This window comes from Serinus canaria, chromosome 20 (assembly GCF_022539315.1).
Source record: "Serinus canaria isolate serCan28SL12 chromosome 20, serCan2020, whole genome shotgun sequence".
NCBI lineage: Eukaryota > Metazoa > Chordata > Aves > Passeriformes > Fringillidae > Serinus > Serinus canaria.
This window is the reverse complement of record NC_066333.1, coordinates 7,178,693-7,195,928: the sequence shown is the minus strand read 5'-3', so window position 1 is coordinate 7,195,928 and position 17,236 is coordinate 7,178,693. Positions and strand designations below refer to the sequence as shown.

The 17,236-nt window shown below is 57.1% G+C and overlaps 1 protein-coding gene across 1 annotated transcript; it reads left to right on the top strand.

The window, feature by feature from the left end:
- Positions 1-17: 17 nt before the first annotated feature.
- Positions 18-13,446, top strand: TGM2 (transglutaminase 2). Its single transcript, XM_050982087.1, has 13 exons — positions 18-205; positions 2,715-2,894; positions 5,285-5,527; positions 6,622-6,740; positions 7,498-7,626; positions 8,055-8,235; positions 9,176-9,311; positions 9,428-9,531; positions 9,654-9,893; positions 10,042-10,314; positions 11,851-12,011; positions 12,233-12,369; positions 12,667-13,446. Exons 1-13 carry the CDS (start codon positions 196-198, stop codon positions 12,821-12,823), a joined length of 2,070 nt encoding a protein of 689 aa, XP_050838044.1. The 5' UTR covers positions 18-195; the 3' UTR covers positions 12,824-13,446.
- Positions 13,447-17,236: the final 3,790 nt, after the last annotated feature.

The following is a 17,236-nucleotide window of genomic DNA, read 5'->3' as shown; positions in this document are numbered from 1 at the left end:
GGGGGGTGCGCGGGGGGCGGGCGGGATAAATGGGACGGGCGGTGGGGCCGGACAGCGGGTGGTGAGGGGCAGCTCCCCCGGCATCCGGACCGCGACAAGGACCGACATCGGCCCCGACAGCGCTGCCAGCGGCACCGGGACAGGCATCGGCGGCGGCACCGGCAGCACCCTACCCGCACCGCACCGCCCGGCACCATGGCCGAAGGTAGGACCGCGGTGCGAAACCCCGCAGGTGCCGGGCTCGGTCCCGTCCGCGGGAAGTCCCGACCGGCCGCGCCTCCGCCCCAGCCCCAGCCGGGGCTCGGTGCCCCCGCAGCGCTCCCTGCTCGCCTGGGGCTACAGCCGGGCCCTGACCGCCAGCCGAAGGCAAGGGCCATGGGGAACGGGAAGACTAAAGCGGAACGGCGATCACAAGCCTAGCAGGGTCCGTGAGGGGTCCATGCAGGTCTGTGCCCTTCCCTCCCTCCCTCCCTCCCTCCCTCCCTCCCTCCCTCCCTCCCTCCCTCCCTCCCTCCCGACTCTTCTCCGGCCCGCGCGTCGCTAGGACCCGTAGGATGAAGTTTGGTGCTATTTAAAGCTTTCCCGGTAGAGCAGGGGACAGCTGCGCCGGGAGCGTGGGCCTGACAGGGTGAGGCGATTTCAGGAGCCTCAGGCAGGAAAAGAGCTTCTGGGCTTCGGGAATCCTACACGCTTGGCTCTTCAGGGTAGGGACATCCCCCAGCTCCCACACAGCTGCCCCCAAAGTCCCAGGAAATGGGTCTGTGTGATTCCAGCGGGCACACAGCTCTCTGGGTGAGACGGCATCCCTCTGCTCTGCTGTGCCACAGTGCCTCAGGCTGCCCTGGCTCCCAGCACTGCTGTAGCAATACCGGCGCAGGTCCCTGGGGTCAGACACTCACACAGACACATAGCTGAGCAGCTACAGAATCACAGAATTAACTCGGTTGGAAAAGACCTTTAAGAGCCTCAAGTCCAACCTATGACTGAACACCACCTTATCAACCAGACCCTGGCACTAAGTGCCACATCCAGTCTTTTTTTAAATACCTCCAGGGACAGAGGCTCCACCATGTCCCTGGGCAGCACACTCTCAAGTCCAATCACTCTTTCTGTGAAAAATTTTTTCCTAATGCCCAGCCTAAATTTTCCCTGGCACAGCTTAACATTTTGTCCTCTTGTCCTGAACACACTGGGCAGCTCCTGCTCCTGAGTGCCCAGGGTGCTGCTACCACTTGTAGCACCACAGCCCCCTTCCCACCCATCTCTTGGCATTCATTGGTTTGATTGGAGGCACCTGTGCTTTGAGAAATCAGCTTTTTGCTAAATCTGCTGAGGATGAAAACCCCAGGGTGACGGGGACAAGGAGGAGCCCCGATCCTGTTCTCTGAACACACTTATTGTTTGGTTTTTTTATTGTCAGCAAGCTTAACCCTGTTAACCAAGCTCCATGTCAGCCATGAGATTCCACTTGTACATTCCATGTTCCATAGCACAGGGCTGTGCTGCTCACAGAGAGGGAAAGAGCTTGTCTGTGCTCTGACCTCACTTCACAGTTCCCATGGCCTGGCTGTGGGGTCATTGCCCTTAGTTAGGGACTGTTCAAGCAGCTCTCACATTGTGGTGGGGACAGTGACAAGCCCACTGCCCTCCCCTGGGCCCATACTGCAGAGTCACCTTGCCCAGAGAGCCAAGAGTAGTGTTTCATTTAGCTCTGGGGATGGTGAGCTCATGGGCTGCTGTTTCCCTTTGGCACTGTCCAAGGAGGGCTTGGTGACTACCAGAGCTGGTACTGAGAAGGGCAGGGCTGAGGAGAGCCATGGCATGGGGCAGCGAGCCTCAGCTTGCCCACTGGTTGCCCACTGATCTGCCCAGTCCCTCGCTGACACTGAGCTTGCTGTGTGCTCTCTGCATAGAATGCTTTTGCTTATTCTGGTGATTAATACATCACTGCAGAGCAGTCAGGGGTCAGTGGCCTCAGGGGATGATGGACGATATCTCATCGCTCCAGCACAGTGCCCAGGGTGGCAGGGACATGACTGCTGGTGTTCTGGCACACAGCCCTGTCTGGGCTGCGAGCAGAGCAGCCTGCATATGGCTGGGGCATCAGACACCCTCTGTCACCAAATCTACACTTGCTCTCACCAATTTGTTGGCAGCTGCAGCCCAGTAAAGCTGCTGGAGGCCTGGCTGAGGCACAGGAACATCCTGGGCATTCCTGGGCTCACTCAGCAGCACGTGTTTGGGATGGGGGCACACAGACAGCAGCCCCAGTGAAAGGTCCCCTGAGAGCAGAGCTGAGTGCTGGGCTTTGCCCGGTGCTGGGTGCTGCAGACACAGGTCTGGCACAGCTTTGGCAGCACAGTGGTACCACAGAGGCAGCTCCATGGCACAACACAGCGTAGAGCTGCATCAGGAGGGCAAAAAGCCGCTGTGAGCTTGGCTGCCAAAGCCGTGCCCCTCTCACAGCAGACAACGGGAGCCCAGCCCTCAGAGCGCTCCTGGAAGGATGCTCAGGGTCTGGCACCGTCACAGCTCCCTCCTGGAGAGATGCTCTGCCCGGCACATCTGGGCGCACAGGGCGGGGCGGGTGGGGGAGGCTCAGACCCCTCGCCAAGGTCCCAGCCCGGGATGGGCACAGCCACCCCTCCTTCCCAAGCCTCGGGACTGCGCGAGGTGTCCCAGGGTCACAGCTGTACGTGCCCCTGCCTTCACAGACCTGGTGCTGGAGACGTGGGACCTGCACTGCGACCGCAATGGGCTGGAGCACCGCACGGCGGACATGGGCTGCAAGCAGCTGGTGCTGCGGCGAGGGCAGCCCTTCACCATCACCCTGCGCTTCTCGGGCCGCGGCTACGAGGAGGGCGTGGACAAACTCTCCTTCAACGTCGAGACCGGTGAGTACCACCACACCTGTGTCGCGAGGGAGGGCTGGGTGAGTGTCACTGCCCTCTGCCTCTGCCCCCAAGCTCACCTGTGCTCCCAGGGGGGCCGTGCCACAGCACCTGCCCCAGGTCACACAGTTCCTGTTCCTCACCTGGCAGAGGCTGGTGCTGGGTGCAGCTTTTATCTCATAACAAGAAAAAAGGTAGAAACTTATCTCCTTAATGAGAGGGGAAGAAAAGTGATAAATAAAGCAAAAAACCACCAGCATCATCACCTCCTCCCCCTCCTCCTACTCCCAGGGCCAAGCCAGACTAAGAGCATGACAGAGCTGCCAGCTCCCCAGCGAGTACCTTGGCTGAGGCCAGGATCCTGCCCAACCCTCCTGCCCCTCTCAGAAACATCAGCACAGTGTATCTTTTCAGCCAGAGCTATTGCAGCATTTCTGCTGATGGGATTTACACCCAGCTCTGCTGTGCTCTCAGACATCCCAGAGCAGAGTTTGCTCAGGAAACACAAACACTAGAGAGAGGAAATGTTCCCACGGAGCGCCCCCAGGGCAGCCCCCCGTACCGGGGCTGGGCTGGACTCTCACAGCCAGAGCTGGGTGCAGCCTCCAGGCAGGGGCTCAGCCCCGCCAGCTCAGAGCAAAGGGAGAGGAAACTATTCCTCAGGCAGGAGTTATTTTGGGGCTGAAGCACCATGCTGAGTCAAACCGGCCAGAATTCAAAGTAAAACTAAACCCAAGTTTCCTCACAGAGTAGAACTCTCATTTTTCCATCCCAAAAGCTCTGGTGACAAAACAAAACCCAGCACCTCCCAGCTTCATCCTACACCAGCAGCGCCCTCGGTGCCCTAGCAGCCCCATGGACATGCTACAGCCAGGCAGTCCCGGGCTGGTTTGCAGGGGGAGAATCCACAGGCACAACCTCCCGGGCCAGGCACAGGCTGGCAGAGGCTCCTCTGGGCTGGAGCCCAGCCCCGGCGCTGCAGAAAGAGGGCAAAGGTGCTGTGGTGCTCGCAGAGGCACTTGGCAGTGCCACCCCTCCGGCAGCACATTCCTCTCTGGGGCCGGACCTGTCAAGGCAGGAACTGCCAGAGCTGTCCCTTTGTTTGGGACAGCAAAGCCACGGAGGCCATGTGCTTTCTTCCCCACAAGAAAGAGGGAAGGAAGAGTAGAGTGAAAGCAGAGCTGTATTTTTGCAGTAGCCGTGCTGGCGGAGCCTCGTTGAGGTGCCGGAGTCCAGGGGGATGTTGTGGGCTGTGGAGGCAGCAGGAGGAGGAGGAGGAGGAGGAAGAGGAGGAAGGCTCCTGTGTCTGCCCAGCTCACGGCAGCGTTGGGCTGGCTCTTGCCCAAAGGACGCCGTGAACTCAGCCCAGCCTCCCCGAGAGGAGAAACTGTGTCACTACCATGAGTTCACGAGTATTTTTGGTGACTGGCCTGTGGGCGAGGGCTGGCAGGGGACCAGCCGGGGCTGTGCTCCGGCGGGGAGAAGGGACAGCAGTGGCACCGCTGCCTCGGCTGCCGGCCAGGCTCTGCACGGCCAGGGAGCCGCAGGGCCGGGCTGGGCGTCCCCGCTCCGGAGAGCGGCTCTGGAGCGGGCTCGGTGCAGGTGGCTTGGCCGTGGCTGCATCTCGGAGGGGCCAGCAGGGATCACGCTGTCCCAGGCTCGGCGCTTTGGCTACTGAGGTCATCCCTAATGCCGGGATGTCTGCAGGAACGCCTGAGGCTGCGCACACCTACTGGGGCAGCCGGGGAGGGGTCGGGGCTCATGGCCGGGCTCTGCTCACCCCGTGCCGCCGCTGCATCTGAGTGGGTGCATCTGAGAACAGAGACCTGGCCCCAGGGTGAGCCCCAGGGAAAGCACCCCTGTGCTCTGCTGGGCCCCCCCAGGACGAGTCTGTCCCTTCCAAACAGTGAGAGACATGCCTGAGCTCCCCCGGCTGGGCTACCCTGTGCCCTCAGTACCTGACAAACTACATGGTGAATGTTCCCAGACTGGGACCGCCAAGATCCAGGCAGCTGCCCCAGGGCAGGGGGCTTGGAGCAGGTACCCTTGGTGCAGCCTCCATAGCACGGGGAGGTTGTATTGTGAGGTCTCCAGGATGAGGTGAGAGATGAGAATGTGACTTTAGGTTCTCAGGCTGATATATCAGCTGGGCTGGGATTGGTCATTAACTAAAAACAATTCACATGGAATCGGTCAAAGATGCACCTGTTGGTAATCAACCTCCAGACTACATTCCGAGCAATCAGATAATTATTGTTTACATTTCTTTTCTGAGGCTTCTCAGTTTCTCAGGAGAAAAATCCTAGTGAAGGGATTTTTCAGAAAATATCGCAGTGACACAGGGCTCCCAGGGGCTGTGGAGCACTGGGAGGACTGACCTACTCCTTCTACAGGGCCCTGCCCCAGTGAGACATCAGGAACCAGCTCCCACTTTGCCATGACTGACTGCCCCGAGGAGTCGTGCTGGAGTGCCGTGGTGCAGCAGCAGGACGGGGAGTCCCTGGCTGTGTCACTCTGCTCCCCACCCAACGCGCGCATCGGCCGCTACAGCCTGACCCTGGAGGCCTGCACTGACTACCAGGGCTCCAGCTACCAGATCGGGGACTTCATCCTGCTCTTCAACCCCTGGCACCCAGGTGAGGCTTTCACTTCTCTGAATCCAGGGATTCCAGGGCTCAGGCAAGCACAAGATGCTCCCACAGCACCCCCCCCCCCGCCCCCCCCCCCAGATCTTATCCCAGCACAGATCCCAGGTGTCCCAAGCCCTGGTCTGAAGGCAGGTTTAAACAGAAAGCCTCACTTTGCTTCCATCTCCACACAATCCCTGCAATGGGTCGGGGCCAGGAGCACCATCCCCACCCTCCAGCTCACACATCCCCTTTGCCGCCACCCCAAAAACCCAACGGCCTGTCCAGGCTGCCCCCACCAGATGGTGGGAGCTCACCACTGTGCTGCTGGTGTGGACCCCTGGGCAGTCCCTGGCACCAGCTCCTGGCCAGGCAGGGGACAAGGGAAAAGCCTCTAAATATCCCCATTTGCCCCCAGTTGTCCCTGATTGGCCCCACCAGGCCCATTCTCACCCATCCTCACCCAGGCACCCAGCTGTGGACTCAGTGACATGGATATCAGTGTCCTGGTGAAAGGTGGGCAGCCAGACCCAGAGGAGAGGTTTGATTCAGTGCTGTAAGGCTCAACAGCCCGGGGATTTTTCTCTCTCCGTGTCCTTCCCCTGCTCCTGGACTGGCTGATTTCCTGGATCTCAAGTGTCCCACGCTAGATCTGCAGAGATAAGGGGCCATAGGAAGCTGTGCTGAGCACTGGGGGTGGACTTGTGGGGTTTCCTTCTGCAAACATTTCCAGTAAATGTTGATTTCCACAGCAGTAGCTGCTGTGAGTAAAATGGCTTTGGCTGTGCTGAGCCAGCACACCCACTCCCACTGCTCCCTGTACCCCTAGAGAGGTCTCCCCTGCTGAGAAAAGATCCATCTCCATTAAATAAAAGGGAGGAAAGACAGAGACATGAGAAAGAATGAAAAGCAAACCACAAACCCACTGAAATTTTCCCATCGCTTTAAATCAACCTGGGCTGAAATTCCCCAGCAGCCGTTTAAGGCATGAGCAGTTCCAGCCCCTGGTGCCTCATTTCCCACTGGATCCAACCACAGGGAGGGGGTCAGGAAGCTGGTTGTGCAGGGCAGAGCCCTGTCCCCATCTCTTGCTGTCCCCACAGAGGACTCGGTTTTCATGCGTGACGAGAACGAGCGCCGTGAGTACGTCCTGTCCCAGGACGGGCTTATCTACCAGGGCACCTGTGATTACATCTACTCCATCCCCTGGAACTTTGGCCAGGTGAGCAGGCAAGGCCCCCTGGGACCTCTGGCCATGCAGCTCTGGTGCTGCAGGACACAGGGCCTGGTGCCACGTGTGTGGCCCTCACAAACCTGCACTCCAAATGCTGTCAGCACCTTGGAGTCCAGCCATGGGCCAAAGAAACCGGAGTCTCATTTCCAAGAGGGAATGTGGCTGACTTCAAAGCATGGCAAGGCACGGGGAGTGTTTCCCCCTGGCTCCTGGGGGCCCCATGGCCATGTGTCCCTAATCTGGGTGGCCCTGCTGTGCTGGGAGCTGGTGGCTGATAATGAATTCCTGGGCACTGTGCCAGGGGTGCCGATAAGGCAGTGCTCACACCCGAGCTGCACCCCAGGGACATAGGGCATGCTCAGCCATCCTCCCTGAGAAAAGGGCTGGGGGCCCACAGCAGTGGGGGTGCCCGTGGCCTCCGCAGGATCCACACCTCAATTCAAGGAAGGGCTGTGACTCAGCCATGGTGGGAAATAGATTTTCCAGGAGGTCAGGTTCATGCCCTGACCCCTGTGCAGTCACAGGAAACCAGATCCAGCCCTAGTACGTAGGCAGGAGGTCACCCACCAGCTTCACAGGCTGAGGTGGGACATCACTCAGCAGATGCTGGCAGGGAGGGGACCCTGAGGAGGTGTGACCCCTGTACCCAGCAGTTCCACTGGCAGGGGCATCACAGTGAGCCAGAGAGGGAGGACAGAGCCCCTGTGGGAACCACACACAACCTTTTCTCCCTGCTCTCCACCAGTTCGAGGATGAAGTCTTGGCCATCTGCCTCAACATGCTGGACATAAACCCCAAACACCTGAGGGATCAGAACCGGGACTGCTCCCGCCGCAACGACCCCGTGTACATCGGCAGGGTGGTGAGCGCCATGGTGAGTCGGGGTGCAGCCAGCACAGTGTCCCCAGCACCCTCATTCCCTGGGCTGCAAACACCCCCAGCTACAGCTGTGGCAGACAGCTCTTGCCACCCCACCCAGTTTCCCACCATTTTCCTTCTCTGAGATGTTTCCTCTCTCTTTTACATCCTTTCCCTGTTACTGCTCCTCTATGTGTAAGAGCTTTTTTAAAGGAAACAAAAAGCAGGGGTGGGTACAAATCATTTCAGGGATAATCACTCCCAAATTCCCAGGCAGGAGGATGTTTCTAAAATTCATCCCATGTCCACCTGCATACCAGTGAGCTCTTGCATGGATACAGGATATTAATGTGGGTGACAGTGCATGTGAATGGGGCAAAGGCTTTTTCCCTCCCTCCCTCCCTGTTCCTGCCCCTCCATCCTTCCCCTTTTCTCCTGCCACAGGTGAACTGTAATGACGAGGACCGGGGGGTGCTCTTTGGGCGGTGGGACAATCGCTACGAGGATGGGATGAGCCCCATGGCCTGGATTGGGAGCGTGGATATTCTCAAGAGGTGGAAGAAGTTTGGGTGCCAGCCAGTCAAGTATGGCCAGTGCTGGGTTTTTGCTGCTGTGGCTTGCACTGGTGAGAGCAGGTTCCTCTGGTGTCTCCTTCTCCACAGGACAGGGTCACCCATCTCCCTCCATCTCCCACCCTGGCCCCTGCCCCCCATCCACTCCTGGTGCTGCATCCCAAGGGAAGAGCTGCAATCAGCCTGCAGTGATTCCTTTGCAATTAGCTCTCTATTACTCTAGTTTGTCAGGAAATGGAGGGAAAAAAATTATACAAAAGGGCTCTGTTTTTTCAATCAGCACTGCCTCCCAGGCCAGGCAGCAAGGGAGGAACTGAGGCAGGCCAGGATGAGGGAAGTGGCTTTAAGGCCAAGTTTGCAATAAAGTCACGAATCCACTAAGATCAAAATAATGTCACAGCCACCAGGGCAATCACACTGGGGAAAAACAATAGAGGAATTCCAGACTTGCTGCTGCTGGGAAACACTCACATATGCTCATGCAGCTTTGCCCCAAGAAAAACGCTGCCTGTGAGAGCACTGATGTGTCACAGACAGACAAGACCCTTTTTAGAGAAGAGAAATAGCAAAAAACTAAAGTGGATTTTCAGTGACTTGCAGAGGTTTATAGCCTTCCTTTGAAGCACTGTAACTGCCTCCCTGCTCCCTGGGGAGCTTCCTGTGCAATGAAAGACAGCTGGGAGATGAAATCCGGGGTTCAGCACGGCTGCCCACGCTCTACCTCCAAAGCTCTCACAGACGCTTTTTGTGCCTTTTTTTGCTGCAATATCAAACCTGTCAGGCTGTCAGAGCAGTTGCCACCCAGCCAGCTTGCCTGTGGGAACTGGCTTCTCCTGGGGATCAGTCCCCAGGCAGCCCTTTGACAGGCAAAGGGAAGGGCAGGAGTTGTTCAAACCTGGGGCTCCGTGGGATATGAGCTGTGCAAACCTGGGGCTCTGTGGGATGGGAGTGGAGCTACCTGGGCCCTGTCTCACCCTGCCCTGCTCCCCACAGTCATGCGGTGCCTGGGCATCCCCAGCCGGGTGGTGACCAACTACAACTCAGCCCACGACACCAACGCCAACCTGACCATCGACCGCTACATCAACGAGCGGGGGGAGCAGGAGAGGCAATCCTGGGACAAGATCTGGTGAGCAGCACCGCAGGACCTCAGCCTGGCCACCCCTGGGCTACTTCTGCCCCTTCCCCAGAGCCGGGCAGGTGCTGGGGGAGGCTGAGACTCCTACATGCTGGTTTCCTTCACAGGAACTTCCACTGCTGGGTGGAGTCGTGGATGGCCCGTCCCGACCTGGCAGATGGCTATGATGGGTGGCAGGTGCTGGACCCAACCCCTCAGGAGAAGAGTGAAGGTACAACGTGCTCCACACAGCAGCTCCATCCTCCTCACACCCCAGCACGGCTGGGTTGCCCCACCACAGCCACCCCTTGTGGCAGAGCCCTAGAGTGGTGACAGTGGCTCTGCTCTGTGCAGGAGTTTACTGCTGCGGGCCAGCCCCTGTCAAAGCCATCAAAGAGGGTGACATGCTGCCCAAGTACGACATCCCTTTCATCTTCGCCGAGGTGAACGCTGACGTGGTGTACTGGGTGGTGCAGGGTGACGGGGTGCAGAAGCAGAGCATCCGATCCTCAGACGTGGGCAAGTTCATCAGCACCAAGAGCGTAGGCAAGGACAGCCGGGAGGACATCACCCACAACTACAAATACCCAGAGGGTATGGGGGATTTCGGGGGCAGACTCCAGGGAGGGATGTTGCTGCTGGGAAAGAGCTGCAGCAGGAGGGCTGCAGGGCTCAGGGCAGAACAGCCCAGGCCAGGCCCTCCCTGCACTCCAGGGAATCACAGGGATTTTGTGCACCACAGGGTCTGAGGAGGAGCGGGCAGTGTTTGAGAAGGCAGAGCATCAGAAGAAGTCCATCGGGGAGGAGGATGAGGGGCTGCACCTCAGGATCAAGGTGTCAGAGGGTGCAAACAAGGGCAGTGACTTCGATGTCTTCGCTGTCGTCAACAACAACACAGACGAGGAGCGTGTCTGCAGGGTGACACTGTGTGCCCGTGCCACCAGCCACAACGGCACCCTCGGGCCCCAGTGCGGCCTCAGCGACCCCGTGGACATCAACATTGAGCCCAGGGCAGGTAAGGTACCCCCTGATGGTGAAGGAGATGCTTCACCAGGGCTGGGGTCAGGTCAGCCTGTGTTCTGCTGCTCAGTAGGAAATGCCACTTTGGGGCATCCTCCTTAGTTAACTACCACTGTGGATTTTTTTATCTTTGTGAGAGGATGAGGAAATTACTCAGGCAGAAGCTGGAAATGCAATTGGAGCTGGACAAGCCACTGCTGCTGTAGCTGTTATGCCAAGGGAGCAGGCTGGGCATGCCCAGGCTGCCATCCCTAGGCACTCTGTGGCACTTGTCTGCATCCTTCCTGCTTTCCCTCAAATTCTGAGCTAGGCTGGGCTCTCTGGTGGGATCTTCCCACACCAGAGAGAGGAACTGGCCCAGCTCAGCCCTGAGTACGTGGTCCCAGGCTGGAGGAAGTGAGAAGCACTGGGTTTCCTGGCCAGCAGCGCTGAAGCTCTCAGTGTCTCCGTGGGTGGGCGTTGGGCTGCAGAGCTGTCCTGGCACGGCCCCCGCCCCTCCCTCGCCCTTGTCACACGTGAACATCACCATCTGGTCATTAAACACGAGTCTGGGCTTACGTGAGTGTGCAGAGACCCTTCAGGGGTTGGAAAGGCCACACATCTGCTGTCCTGGAACAGAAAAATGTTTATCCTGCACCAAGCCCTGCTCCTCACCAGCCCTCTCGCAATCACAGCGCTCGGCGCTCTGCCAGGTGTTGAGCTGCCTTACAGGAATGAGGAATGTGCTGGCCCTTGCCACCATGGAGGGGAGAGGGATGTGCCTCTGCTCATGCTGGCAGAAGCACCAGCTGGTACTTGGAGCCTTTTGCAGGGCTGGATGGGGGAGTGGGGATATGTGCTGTGGCCCTCAGGGTACTTCACATTCCTGTGCAAAAGTTAACCCAGCACCTTTTTTTCTGAAACATTAATTATGAGCTCCTGAAACTTCTACCCTGAGCTCCTGCTTCAGAATATAGACCCCAGGACTTCCCAGACTATATTCTTTGGGGCACCCCAGTACTTTGTGCCAGTATGGGAAGCCAGGCTTGTTCCTCTCCCCACAGTCTCAGGTGATGCTACGGCACTTCAAATCTTGCCTCATGTCAGGCTCCATTTCTCATGGTCACAGCCCCTGTGGGCTCCTTGTTCCAGGCAGTTCTGCAGCTGGCTGCTTTCAGCCTCTTTCCCTGCCCTTCCTCCAGAAAGCCCCATCCCTGAAGGACTTTCAGATAAACAAGGCTGAGGGCTGAGTGAGGGCAGCTGCCAGGGACCAGGCTGCCTCCCAGTGCCCACACTGGCTGCCAAGGGCTGGCACTCTGGACCCCTAGTGCAGGCATGGCTCCTTCCCATGCCCACACCCTGAACATCCCTTCTGGTACTCGGCACTAGAACCCCAGCCTGCAGAAATCCCAGCTCCCCCATCCTTGCAAGGCACCTGGAGAAGCTCCTGGGGAGCCCAAACCATGCCAGCAGCAGCTGGGTGCCAGCACAGGACTGTGGGTTCTGGGCTGGAGATGCCATGGGTGCTGACCCCTCTCTGCTGCCCTTCCAGAGAAGAGGGTTCCCCTGAGCATCCTGTATGAAGAGTACAGGGACAAACTGACCCAGGACAACCTCATCAAGGTGGTGGCTCTCCTCAAGGATCACCAGACTGGTGACGTCATCGTGGCTGTCAGGGACATCTATGTTGAGAATCCACCGATTAAGATCAGGGTAAGGGTCCAGTGTCCCATCCCAGGCAGGTTTGAGGGGAATGAGTTGCTGTGATCTCTGGGGGTAACCCCTGGGGCTTGGGCAGCAGGTCCTGCTTCACTGAGCAGGGCTGCATCCCCTGGGACCTGCATCCCTAAGGTCCTGCCTCAGCCCCGGGGCAGGGGCAGCACCATGGCCCCCAGGATCGGTGGTGCTTGGGGTCCAACCTCTCCTACTTGCAGATTTTAGGAGAGCCAATGCAGAATCGGAAGCTGGTGGCCGAGATCAGCCTGGTGAACCCTCTCACCGTGCCCCTGAACGGCTGCGTGTTCGTGGTGGAGGGCACTGGCCTCACCGAGGGGCAGCTGGTCAAGGAGCTGTAAGAGCTTTTCCCCCTTCACCTGGCTGGGATGTTGGGAGTGGTGTGGGGGTGGATTTCTGTATGCGAAGCCCCCAGGGAGGGCAGCCATGGGGCCCAGCAGGAGCTAGGGCTATGCTGGCCCCTGTGGACACAGAGTATCCAGACCCTACACCTTGCTGGGGAAGGGGTTCAGCCACCCTACAGAGGTCTTTGCTTGCCAAAGTCCCAGCACTGTCCTGTGGCACCACGGGCCCTGGGAGGGTGACAAGGGGCTCTGAGGGTGACAGGCCACAGTGACTCCCTGCCTTCCCACAGTGAGGAGCCGGTGGAGCCGCAGGCAGAGGCCAAATTCCGGATGGATCTGATGCCACGGCTGTCGGGGCTGCAGAAGCTGATGGTGGACTTTGAGAGTGACCAGCTGACGGGGGTCAAGGGCTACCGCAACGTCATCATCGCACCCCAGCCCCTGTGAGCTGCTGCCGTGGCCCCCCCAGCTGCAGGAACCCTGCCTCGCTGGCCCCCACCCGCTTAGCCCAAGGTGTCCCAAAAAGGGCGACTGCCAGAGTCCAGCCTGACCCCAACACGTGGCACTGATGCCACCCACGCTCCTCCTCGGGAGCACAGGCAGGATAAAGGGCTGGGGAGGTCTGGGGGCGGCCGTGGCAGTCGATCACTTCACTGCTGTTCTCTCTCGGTGGGGTGCAAACATCCCTATGCTGCCTGTGCCCCGGCACTGGGAACACCGGGACCCCCGTGCCAGCCCCCTCCTCTGTGCAGTGCTGGTGGCCCCAGCCCACAGAGCCATTTCTATAGAGGCAGCAGCAGAACGACCCCTCCAGCCCCTGCCATCATCATCCTCTGACTGCAGCTCCACAGAGAGAGATTTTATACTGTGAGCACAAAGCTGTTTATGCACCATATACCTATAACCCAAATCTATAAATACTTACTGCAAATAACCTGCTTGGGTACAGCCAGGCATTGGCTTTGATAACTGTCCTGCCACTGCAGACACTGCAGGGAGGGATGGGACATTACCTTGATATAAATCAACTATGCAAACACTGAATAAAAACTTTATTTTTCACTTTAAAAGCCAGACCTGGCTCTTCTTGCCCTTCCTCCCCACAGCAGGACCCAGAAACTCCTTGCCCAGCATCCATGTGGGTGGGGGAGACCAGCCCAGCACTCGGGGAGGGGAGAACATTGCCATGGCTGGCACTGCAGCCACGATGGCCTCATATTGGCCACCTCCTCTGCCCCAAATCAGCCTGGTCTGGGGTTCTGAGGGGGCTCTACACACAGCCCCCAAGACACTTTCCCAGGTAATTTCTCCTCTCTCAGCAATGGTTCCATACTGTGCTCATAGAACTGGAGAGAGAACACTACAACTAATCAAACCAACAGGTCTTGCACACTGTGCCAGGCTTGGGCAGGGCAGTCCACCCAGGCTGGGGCAGGTGAAGGGCAGCTGGATCCTGCACAGGGATTTAGGAGGAGAGTGGGGATTTGTCTCACACCTGGAACTGGGGTCAAGGCTCTGCTAAAGATAAACACTTTCCATGCCAGAATGGCCCACCCACGTGCTCCCCACAAACAGGGTGGGAGCCTCCCTGCTCCTATAAACAAACACCCTGGAAACCATTATAGAGCTGGTGGTGTCTCACTGAGGGTCCCAGAGTCACCACAGCCCCAGCAGAGGGACGGTCTGTGGGACAGGAGAATCTCAGTCACAGTGGCTGGTCCCAGTCACCCTGACATTGTGGGCTCTCCCATCCCAGCTGTGACTCAGGCTGGATGGGCAGCTGTGAGTGGTTCCCATCAAGGACTGCACGTTCTCCAGTTTTCCTTCTGTTTATCTTTAGGATGAGATAAAATCTCCATGTGCAGTGCTCCACACACAGATGCTGCTTCCCCAAGCCAGGCTGGGGTTCATGAACAGAACTCCCCAAACCCTGGCTCTGCTTCCCCCATGGGAGGCCAAGGACACATCTCAGCTCCAGCCCCAGCCCCAGCCTCTGCTCCCAGCGCAGAACTGGAGTGGACACAGCAGAGCTCAGGCCCCACGTGCAGCAGCAGATTGTTCGGCCAAAAAGAAAACCTTTCAAGAAACCCTCCCCCAGGAGAACCACTCAATCCATCTCCCATTATCCTTTGGAACTTTAACCACCACACCTCCCTGTCCTGCTTTGCTCAAACACAACCCAAAAAGGCAGCTGGAGGCTGGGACCCCCGTGGGGTAGAGTGGGGACAGAGGTGGGGCCTGGCACAGAGAGGGATAAGGATTTGCACAAGCAGCTCTCCCAGGGGACAGAGAGCAGCCAACCTGTGGCATGGGACAGGGCAAGAGCTCCAGGAGGGAGAGGGATGGGGGTTCTCACCTGCATTCAGGGCAAGGGGCAGGGGCCATGCCAGCCCCCAGCTCTGGCAGCACCAACTCCCCAGACACCAGTGCCAAGAGCCCACAGAGCCCCAAAGAATCCTGAAGGAGTTAACAGCACGAACCAGCACTGCCTTCCCTGTCAGGAACATTCCTCAGCCCAGCAATGATGCACGGCCCCTCTTTAGAGCATTTGTTACTGGGCCCTGCTGAGCCAGCCTCCAGCTGCTCAGTGCCTGGGTTAAAAATAACCAGCAGCTCTGCTGCTTCAGAGCTGGGTCCTGATAAAATAAACATTAGAACAGCTATTGCTGAAGGTCACTCCCATCCATCTGAGCCTCGGCAGAGCAAGGCTGCTCCGATGAGAAGGGAGCAGACTCCAAACGCTGCAGTTACGGTTTAGCTGCAGGGGTTGGCTCTCAGGGCTGGGTTTTCTTCCATCATCCACAGAGCTGATGTTGACTTCTTTGCACCAATCCAAATCACCAACGTGGTACCACACTGCATCCATCTCCCTGTGCCTCATCCAGAACACCAACATGGTACCACACTACATCCATCTCCCTGTGCCCATCCTGGATCACCAGCACAGTTCTGGGCTGCAGCCATCAGACTCTTTGGCACTCTCACCATGCAAGCAATAAATTATAAATCAAGTATTTCCAGTATCCGTTGTGTGGGAGGTTTTGTAATTCAGTGCTAGTCCAAGTGCCAAAGCCAGGCAGGAGCATTCTTGGGAAGGAGAGGCTCTGGATGTATCTATCTCTGCTCACTGGTGATGCTGACTTGCCAAGAATTGATTGTAAATTCATTTTAGACTTGACGACCTTTAACTTACCTTCATTGAGGGATCGAAACTAGAACAAATTCCCATAAATCAGAGCTTTCACAATAACAAATGTGTGGGATTTCCAAATGGTACTGCCTCTCCAAAAGTCTCCCTCCTCCTCACATGGAACACATTTTTACTCTCCTTGGTGCGACGAGACAACTGAGGCATCATCAAACAGCAAAAGAGACAAAAAACCCCCAGTGCAGGAGGTCCCTCATGGGAAACTATTCCCTCTTCCACAGCCACAGAAAGTACAGGAGACACTATGGAGAGATGCCTCTTCCAGCATGGCCAACTCCAACTGCCTCTCTGTGCCTGCCGGATCCCTGATGCAGCTTCCCAGGGGAGCACCCCTGTCCTGCCCCTCATGATGGTCTGTACTGGCACACAAACCAGTAAGGACTGGTCAGTTGGGCACTGGAAGCAGAGGGATGTGCTGTCAGCTCCTTGTCCCTTCCCAGAACAAGACAAGCCTTGTCTTTTCCTAGAAAGACAAAATGAGACTTGTCTTTTCCCAGAAAGACAAAACGAGACTTGTGTTTTCCCAGAAAGAAGTGACAAGCCCCTGAATCTGTGAATGATTTACTACTATTAGTTGTGACACAGATTTGCTCCGTCAGCAGCAGTGCAATGCTTGGCCACCATGCCCCAGCTAAGCTGCATACTATCACATCCTTGTGCCAAGGGAAAACACTGGGACATGGATTTGCAACCCCTGTCCAGAATCCAAACTTGATGGGCTGTACAACACCCATCCCTCAGGCTGCTCTGCACCCAGGGGACATGTCTGTACTCAAAGTGCTCACTTTGCTTAGACATCCCACTCCAACCCTGGCTGGTCCTGGGCTTTCCTGGGTTTTGCCTCAAAACCTGTACATGACCAGCATGACCACAATTCCACCTGCTCCAGCGCCCATGAATGCCTGTGAGGCCCCTGGCCTTTAAACTTCTTCCTAAATGTCATTACATGAAGCTTTAACTCAAAATAAAAATAAAGAACACGTTTTCTACCTACTGTTGCCTTCCAGCAGGTGAGAGGCAAAAGATGCCTGTGGCACATCCCTAAAGCCAGTGACATCACTGGCAAATGTGTGGCCTCACTCCAACAGACTGGTGCCAAGCCTGCTGTGAAATTTCATCCAAGTGTTTTACCAGGTCATTTTTTTTTCAGAGCATTAGGGACAGCTTATACTTTTTCTAACTAATCCCAGAGATAAATACACATAAAGTTTGGAACTGACCAAGGAACATATCAAAACTTGATCCAAAAAACCAAAGCCCACAGCAGCCTGCCCTGGGTCAAAACTCTGGCAGCACAACTACCCACCCCTCCCCCCCACAGGATGCCTCCATCACTCCAAGGCTCTGCCAGCCCTTCCTCATCACAACCGCAACCTGGGATCTCACAGTTAACCTGTTAGTTAGTCAGGAGTGAGTTCCTCACCTTGTACAGGTGCATAAGCCCCCATTCCTTGGTTACACAGTAGGGAATGCACACCAGTGCACTGAGGTACTGAACTGCAAAGGCAGCTGCCTAGCAGCCAAGTATTTTTGGAGGTGTTTGTTTCAGCTCTTAAAAAAACAACAAAAACCTGATTTGCAAAGGCAAGGAAGGACAGCCAGTACCTTGTCACATTTCTGTCTTTGAAAACCCCACCTTAGTTCCTGCAACA

What these genes read in the sequence shown, in the direction of transcription:
- TGM2 (XM_050982087.1), top strand. An exon ending in CCCTCAGGAGAAGAGTGAAG is followed by an intron (nt 9,532 to 9,653) that starts GTACAACGTGCT and finishes TGCTCTGTGCAG; the next exon opens with GAGTTTACTGCTGCGGGCCA. An exon ending in GGGCAGCTGGTCAAGGAGCT is followed by an intron (nt 12,370 to 12,666) that starts GTAAGAGCTTTT and finishes GCCTTCCCACAG; the next exon opens with TGAGGAGCCGGTGGAGCCGC.